The sequence below is a fragment of the Triticum dicoccoides genome, chromosome 7A (genome assembly GCF_002162155.2).
Source record: "Triticum dicoccoides isolate Atlit2015 ecotype Zavitan chromosome 7A, WEW_v2.0, whole genome shotgun sequence".
NCBI lineage: Eukaryota > Viridiplantae > Streptophyta > Magnoliopsida > Poales > Poaceae > Triticum > Triticum dicoccoides.
The window spans coordinates 152,667,119-152,675,340 of NC_041392.1; the positions used below are offsets into that span (position 1 = coordinate 152,667,119).

At 48.1% G+C, this 8,222-nt stretch overlaps 1 protein-coding gene across 1 annotated transcript; it reads right to left on the reverse strand.

Annotated features, from left to right (window-relative positions):
• Positions 1–3,084: 3,084 nt before the first annotated feature.
• On the reverse strand, positions 3,085–5,311 carry LOC119331902 (amino acid permease 8-like). Its single transcript, XM_037605082.1, has 6 exons — positions 5,052–5,311; positions 4,698–4,931; positions 4,491–4,584; positions 4,159–4,376; positions 3,945–4,084; positions 3,085–3,845 (listed from the first exon to the last, which is right to left on the reverse strand). Exons 1-6 carry the CDS (start codon positions 5,173–5,175, stop codon positions 3,201–3,203), a joined length of 1,455 nt encoding a protein of 484 aa, XP_037460979.1. The 5' UTR covers positions 5,176–5,311; the 3' UTR covers positions 3,085–3,200.
• Between the last annotated feature and the right edge of the window lie 2,911 nt (positions 5,312–8,222).

Genomic DNA, 8,222 nt, shown 5'->3' on the forward strand with positions numbered 1-8,222 from the left:
TTAGCACGACGACTTCCCGACTGTCTACTACAACAAGGTTTGCCCGGCTCCGGTGATGGAGGGGTGATAGACGGCGACGCGCCTTCGGCTCGCTCCAGTGCTTGTAGTCGTCGCTAGGTGGTCCATAGACCTAGTTGTAATTTTTATTACCTCTTGTGTTCTCTGTACTGCCATGATTGATGAATAGATTGGAAATTTCTCTCGCAAAAAAAAAAGAATTTTCAAAACTTTTTTGTTTTGTTTCTCGAAGGCCAAAAGAAGAGCATCCTATTCCTCGGTCTCATTAGATCTAGCAACCCATTTCTTTTCAGCGTTAAACCCTTGATGTTCTAGTTTTTTTAATCTGTTATTGTTCATTGCATGAAATGTAACTGAGACTTTGACTTATGGAATTAGCACAACTCAAAAATACTGGCATCACTCAACTTGTGAGTGACACTTCGAACAATCAATACCCGGATCTGCATAACATTCCAATGATTGTTACATCTATAAAATTTTACTTGGTAGATGTACGCACAATATTAGAGCGGTGATCATACGCTAACGTTGTTGCCATAGATCACAACCCAGTAACTTGCAAATTGTGCACCACAACGACAAAAGAACTTACACGAGATCAATTATTTTAAATTTTCGACTTTTGTAATGAATGAGCATGAGCTGGAAGATTCTATCTTTCTGGTGCTACTCGAGCCAGAAGAGACTCTCCACATGCAATGCACCTGCGTGACTCTGTCCATTAGATTTTTTTTTGATAAAAAGAGCTACCTCTTCGATTTCATTTACTCCCTCCGTTCATTTTTATAAGTCGTTTCAGACAAGTAAAATTGAGTTGTTTTGCATAATGTTTGAAACATCTACAAAGCCTTATAAAAATAAACAGAGGGAGTAGCAAAAATCACAGCGTGTCTTACAGATGACGAGACGACAACTGTGTCCATTAGATGAGATCTGCGAAAGAGAACTAATGCCGCTTGCTCCAGCTGTTGAATTTCTATTTCTATAATAACATCGATTATTTCAATCTTGTACTGAGCAGTGCCGAGTCAGAACAGCTAAGCAAGTAAGAGTATTTTTGCTGTGTCGTTCGTTGTGCATGTGAACGCCAATTGGAGAAACAAAGAATAGTCTTGCTATACACACGATTTTTTTTTGACGATTCTAAGACGACAGGTTAAATCAGCCACACATGCGCATGATTGACTTTGCAAGGGCCGCTGGATTGTTCCTTCGTCCGCAGGTCGGCCAGCACATGTCGTCCGTGCAGCAATTTCGAACAAAGAATGCGTGAGCAAGCAGAGAGCAGCTAATTGTACTGTAGTTAAATTAAGGTGCATGCACGCTGCGAAAAACTATTCTACTATACTGTCACTGTCGTTTCCTGCGAAATGCATAATATATTAATCTGCATTTGTTAATTTCAACGCATGCAGCATCCATGTCAGCAAGGTCTCCTATGGATGAGTGGAGTAAAGTCTATTTTAAACCCTGAATTTGTAGAGGTGGTCTGAATCAGACCCTGAACTCTGAATCCCTAAAGTCGACACCCTGTATTCAGTGATCCCGGCCAATTCAAACCCTAACTCTATTTGTCATACCAGGAAAAGGACAATCCCAGCCGGGATAACCTACTTCTCTCACTGACTATTCAGACCCACATGTCATATCCATCTTGTTCCCCTTTTCTATCTGTCTCACCTCACGACAGATCTGTTAAAAAAGCCTGACTACATAACGAAACGAGCACGACCAACGTGTGCACGCTTGCTCTAATCCGGCACCGGCCGCGGTAGCTAGTAAGGTGGCTGAGCAGGAGCCATTGTGCTTGTGCGGCTTTGACCAGAGAAGAGCCTCGACAAAGAAAGGGGAGGAGCGCCAATGACGGGCAGCGTGGTAGCAGGTTGCGCCTGTGGCCGGAGTGGAACGCAGGGGGCGTGGACTGCAGGTCGATCTCGACGTTGACGTGTGGGTCCTGGGGAGGCGAGTAGGCTGGCACTGGAGCGCCGTGGAGGCCGATGTCGCGGCCTCGGCGAGGAACAGGTCCTGGAGCACGGCGGTCGGCGCCAGTAAGTCGTTGTTGGTGTACGTATCAGCTTTCAAGGTCAGGTCCTGGAGTACGCGGGCGCTTGAGCTGGCGCCGGTGTTTGCTGTTCGGTCGATTTCCTCGCTACATACACATACAAACTACCCGTAGTGCCTAAGCAGCTTGATCGATTTCCTAGGCACGCAACGCACGCACTCGTACGTAGCTAGCTTTGCACTAGCCAGCTACACGCGCATACACGCCTGGGCGCAGGTAGGTTGACCTCGCCGGAGCACACGCGACACGGCCAACATTGTCGCCATTTGTCGTGAAACGGGTGTGTTGCAGTTCAGGTCCCCGTCTCACCGCTGCGGACCTGCGGTTATATCATGGCTAATGCAAAGCTTGCGCGCCAGAGGAGACCTGCTACAGCCGCAACCTCCTAGGACCAGCATGACCTGGCTTTTCTTTTCAAAACAATGGAGATATTATACGGGGAAGAGAAAGGAAGGAGAAGAGAGATTTGGGCCAACATAGTCAGCTAGAGTAGTGTGTGATCCCGACGGGGATTGCCTTTTTCCCTGTGTGCCAAACAACATCGAACAGGCTTAGGGTTAAGATTGACCGGGATCACTGAATACAGGGCGTGGACTTCAGGAATTTAGAGTTCAGGGTTTGATTCCGACCGGCTCTACAAATTCAAGGTTTAAAATAGACTTCATTCGGGTGAGTGAGTAGGAATATTCTTGCGCCCGATCAAAAGTAGGACCTGCCACCCGTGGCAATTGCGATGTTTTTATGGTAAGTTTAATGATGTGAGGATGACAACTTTAGTTGCAAGCATGACAAATTTATTTCTGGATGGCAAATTTTAGTTTTTTTTGGATAACAACTTTAATCATAAAAAATATCGGGCCCAGATTGTTTCGTGTCGTGTGACATTTATCATTTGGGTGAACGTAATCTCTTGACGTGATTATGCATGGAACGGAGACTCAACGGCATCAAGGGCTGGATAGTCATAGTTCTACCAAAGATTTCCCACTGGATTTTCCACGTTCATCTAAAAATATCAAGCACACAGATACAGTCTACAGATGACACCTTTTTCTCGAGAAAAATCTTAAACAAACACAAGTCAAAGAATTTCTACTCACAGCTAAGCTAATCCCGTTCACAACTTGGTCTTGAACGGCACATAGTTCTTGAGCGACTGGGTGATCCCCTGGATGGACGCGACGGTGACGGCCACGGTTACCGCGAAGCACGCGAAGCTGAGGGTCTGCAGAGCCACCCACTTCCCGGAGTACTTCTTCATCTTGCTCTGCGAGATGTACATCTCCACGGGGAAGTAGACGGTGAGCGGCCAGAAGCCGAGCGCGCCGAGCAGGCCGAGGATGTCGTTGAAGAATGGCAGCGAGATGGCGAGCACCGTGCTCACGATCACGAACGCCGTCCTCCACACCAGCCGGAACATGTTGAGGCTGAACTTGCCCGAGAAGGGGTGGTACTGCCGGACGACGAACTCCGAGTCGGGCCACCGCCCCGCCGCCCAGCTCTCCACGGCGGCGTAGATGGGCTGGCAGTAGACCTGGTAGGCGCCGACGAGGTGCACCACGATGCAGACGTTGGCGAAGTCGATGAGCCAGTAGGGCTCGTAGAAGCCGAAGCCGGTGAGCATGTTCCCCGGCGCGTCGTTGCCGAAGGCCGAGTAGCCGAGGCAGCCGCAGAGCATGTAGAAGGCCGTGGTGGTGGAGACCCCCATCAGGTTCGCCTTCCTCATCGTCTTGTTCTCCGCCGGTGGCGCCTTCACCGTGTCCTGCAGCATCAGTTTCCACATAGATAGACGCCATTAGTGACCGTAACTTATGGGTGAAAACGTGTATGTAATATGCACTGAATCTTGTGACATTCATACCTGGATTTCTATAAGAACCATGGAGTATGAGTAGGCGAATGCGATGTTGCCGAGCGCTTGCAATGTCAGCCATATCTTCTGGGCCGAAGTGACGTCGACCCCAATTTGAGTGCCACCGATGGTTGTCTTGCCCGTAGGACCTGCCAATTGCCAATTAGATCGAACATGCAGACACAAAGTTACTCTTGGTGGGAAGGAAGGTTCTTGATCCTACCTGTTATGGTCTGTGCCAAGGAGAGGCCGACGCCGATGGTGGCGTAGGAGAAGGACATGACGGCGGCGAGGATGGACAGCCAGGCCATCTCGTGGAGGTTGGGGAGCTGGGAGAAGACGATCTGGGAGATCCCGAACACGACCATGTACATGGTGGTGTACACCCCGCAGTCGGCCGAGTGGCCTTTGCTGTGGAAGCAGTTGGCCTTGTACAAAGCCCTGTTGGATCATCCCCCCCAAAACCACAAAACAGTGAGATCAACTGATCATCATAAACGGCATAGTACCATGAATTGACTTAACAGTGCATCAGAGCGAGGTCGTCTGACTTACGCGGCACTGATGGATGCTGTAATGGTGTACCCGATCGCAGTCCCAATCAGATTGACGTACTGACAGAGGCCGCAAAACCACACCTGCCCTTTACCTACACACATGATCGAGCAGGTAGACAAACAAGATGATGTAAACATTGCCTGAACTCGCGAAGAATTTAATGGCGCGCTCACGCAAGAGGCATGTGGTGGAGGGGGCGCGTACCTAGGAGGGACCCGACGGCCTCCATGTAGGTGTAGTTCCTCTTGCCGGTGACGGCGTCCTCGCTGCGGTAGCAGTCGCCGAGGAGCACGGAGGTGTAGTAGGTGATGATGGCGAAGAGCAGGAGCGTGACCGGGCCGGCGACCCAGCCCAGCTGCGCCACGGACCAGGGCAGCGACAGCACGCCGGAGCCGATCACCGCCGTGATCACGTGCGCGCTCGCCGTCCACACCGTCCCTGCCCAACCAACCCGCGGCCGGCTCAGTCAACAAAGTCAAAGATTGGTCTGCCCCAAGCCCGGGACGCATGGCGTCAGGGAGAGCGAGAGAGGGAGGGAGATGGATCGGTTTGGCTTGCCTGTCCGCCTGGGCTTGCCGTCGTCGTCGAGGGAGTCGTCGGCGGCGACGACCCTCCGCCGAGGGTCGCCCGCCGGCGCCGGAAGCCCCCCGATCTCGACATCGCCGCCGCCTACCCGGGCCATCGCCTACGCTGGACTGGTGCTCTGCGTGCGAACAGCTAGCTAGCGATCGATGCGCCCGGCGGTCTTATAACGCAGCGAGTTACTCCTTTAATTCTTCTTGGATGGAATCGGCCCAGTTGCCCAAACCGGCTGGCATATATGGTTTCCGCCGAATCCAGACAGATTCACAGGAGCCGTGTCCAACTTGGCTATTTGTAGGTTCGGAACCTGCTCGTGATCAACGTTAGTTACACGAATTCGTTTTAAAAATTTGATGATTGGTTGGTTAATCCCGGAGTTCCGTTGTTATTCTAGTTGTTAAGTTTTTCTTCTGAAAAGATTATAGTTGTTAGTTAGTTAGGGCCACGCGGCCCACGCCGTCGGGTCTCTGAGCCGTGTGGGGAACTCAACCAAAAAGATCGATGCAGTTTTTGCTGGTTTCAGATTTAAAAGATCAGAACGATCAGATGGCTTGATTATATCCGAAGGGTGAAAAAAATAGAAAAGATAACTGCATCTGACTGTTCTCATGTGTTGACAAAAATGCTGGCTCAACGGAGAAGATGCCATGTCTCCATCACAGAGTCCGCGGGCTACATCGTCTCGTCTGCTTGCTTAGCTCATGAACAACCGCTTGGAGGAGGAAGAGTTGACTGCGCCAACGCGCGGCCGCTGTCTGCGATGTGAACACAGACCGGCTGACAGCAAGTACTATTACAATTAACTACTCTTGGTGTACGTAGCGTCGCTAATCACGCGCTCTCCAAATGCATCCACACTGTTCGATGCAAAAAAAAATTGCATCCACACTCATGTTGCTCTGCACTGACTTTGCTATTTGCCGACATATTTAGTTGCGCGTTTGTGCTTGTATCGACTGTATGTATTCTAATTATACCGAGTCAACAAAATTCACTCTCTATCGAAAAAATACGCCACACAAATCAAAGCCGGGTTCCGCTATTCTATATCAGTATAAAAGGACTCAACAGCCATCGAATGTGTCCATTCAACAACCTATCTCTACTCTTAAAAGTGAAGTTTATTTTTGTTTGATTTTTTCGATCGGTTTTTTGTCTCACCTCCTGACATCCCCTCTCACTGGATTTTCTCCTCTCATTAAAAAAACAAATCTCACTAAAGGGTGAGATCTTATTTCGTGCTTGCTTTGGCAGGTGCTACTATCACCTAAATATCTTCCATAATACTAAGCTCCCTAGTTTTAAAGAGGCCACATTCAATTGAGATCATCAATTAGAATTGGGTCATCCGATTTCGACCAGATCAACAATTTCTCACGGCTCCCTCGTTCAGTTCTTTTATATTATACACTATACTTCCTATTTTTTGAAGACTCAAAATTAATTAAGATATTTAATTTAAAAATTGTGTCATTTGATTTTGGCCGGATCAACAATTTCTCAAACTCTCCCATTCAATTCTTTTAATTCACTATATTCCTTAATCTTGAAGCTCTTTCATTCAATTGTGGTATTTAATTTTGGATTTAGTTTACGATTTTGATTGGGCCAAAGAATTTTCAAATTAATCTACAGCAACTAGCCTATAAAAATATATCAATACAACGCACCCTCCCACCACCAAGAAGAAAGAAACGCCACCACATGATATTATCTATACCAATATAAAAAGACCCAACGGGGCAGATCCAATTAATCTCGGTCATCAAATCATGTCAATCCAACGACCTAAACTGCTTCAATGTAGAGCGCTCAACACGTTTAGCGTGCAGTTAATTTCATGCCAAATATAATGCTAATCACATACTAATACATAAATAATATCCTACTTAATATCCGCATGCACTTAATGCACTTAATATACTTTCAAATTAACGTGCATTGCACGTACACATTGACTAGTAACACCAATATAGTACTAGTATAACGACCGTGCGTTGCCATGGGCTCTTTAAAATTTATAATCAGTATCTTTTATTTATCATCCCCTCATATTGGGTAATTATGGGGTGCTCTAATTAGAAACACAACAATCAAATATTAGGAAATTTCACCGAACGAACAACAACGAATAATACGATATCTATCAAACAAATAAAATGAGGTCATATTTTTGGTCCGTCATGCACTTCTGTTGAAAAGTGCCTATCCCTTTTAGAATCAACCCACTGTTTGCTCGCACGCAAAAAAATACATCTCTAAAGTGGGGAACCGATCGGTGCCAAAAAGAACTCAAACTCCTATCCAATCTCGACTTCGTGCTCTTCCACTTCCATTGATAAAGATGGGACGTCAAGGGTTTCATCATGATGACCTCGAGCAGCCGCCGACATCCCTCCCCACATCTACCCCTACCCCCTGCTGCCGTTTGCACTGTCCTTGCTCCTCGAGGGAGCTAGGGACACAATGTTCTCTAGGATGGGCATGACCAGATCCACGAGGAGGCCACATTCTTCCATGGGAACCCAATCAAGCACACCACCCTCCGCAACCGTCCAATCCCGGCCTAACAAAGTCAAGACCCGCCATCGATCCACAAATCAGGCTTGCCGCATCCAGGTTCACTGCAAGTCTGCGACGAGTCTGTAGTCGACATCTTGACTTTGGCTATCCCCACGGAAGAATCATCGGATCCTGCTTACTTTTACCATCACTTCATCTCTTCCCAAGGCAGCGACACCACCCAGCCAATCACCACTACCGCTTGCGGCTTGCCTACATAAAATCATGAGAAATCCCCACGGCGGTGCTGTAAGATCACCTTGGCGACCTCGACAGTGACCGACTGGTCTAAGATCTAAGCTAGCCGCTCTTTGTAGAAACCAATAGAAGTAGGCATGTGACTCAGATTTGTTCTTTGGTGTGCATGCGTTTCTTGCTACCCACCAGCTTTTGTCTACAACTCGCCTATCTCTGTACCAGCTCTTGGTCTACAACTCGCCTATCTCCATGCTCGAGACGACCAAGCTCGATGCGCAAGCAGCATATGTCTGCTAGAGCTATATCCAGGCCCTATGATTTTTGGATCACCGGCACTATGGGTGCCAGGACCGGAGTCGCCCTCATCCACCAAGTGGATCAAGGAGG

Excerpts from the sequence above, each read along its gene's own strand:
- LOC119331902 (XM_037605082.1), bottom strand. The coding sequence starts at position 5,175 with ATGGCCCGGGTAGGCGGCGGCGATGTCGAGATCGGGGGGCTTCCGGCG. Across the intron at positions 4,932-5,051 it reads CGGCAAGCCCAGGCGGACAG|GGACGGTGTGGACGGCGAGC; the intron begins GCAAGCCAAACC and ends TTGGTTGGGCAG. Across the intron at positions 4,377-4,490 it reads ACAGCATCCATCAGTGCCGC|GGCTTTGTACAAGGCCAACT; the intron begins GTAAGTCAGACG and ends ATGATCCAACAG.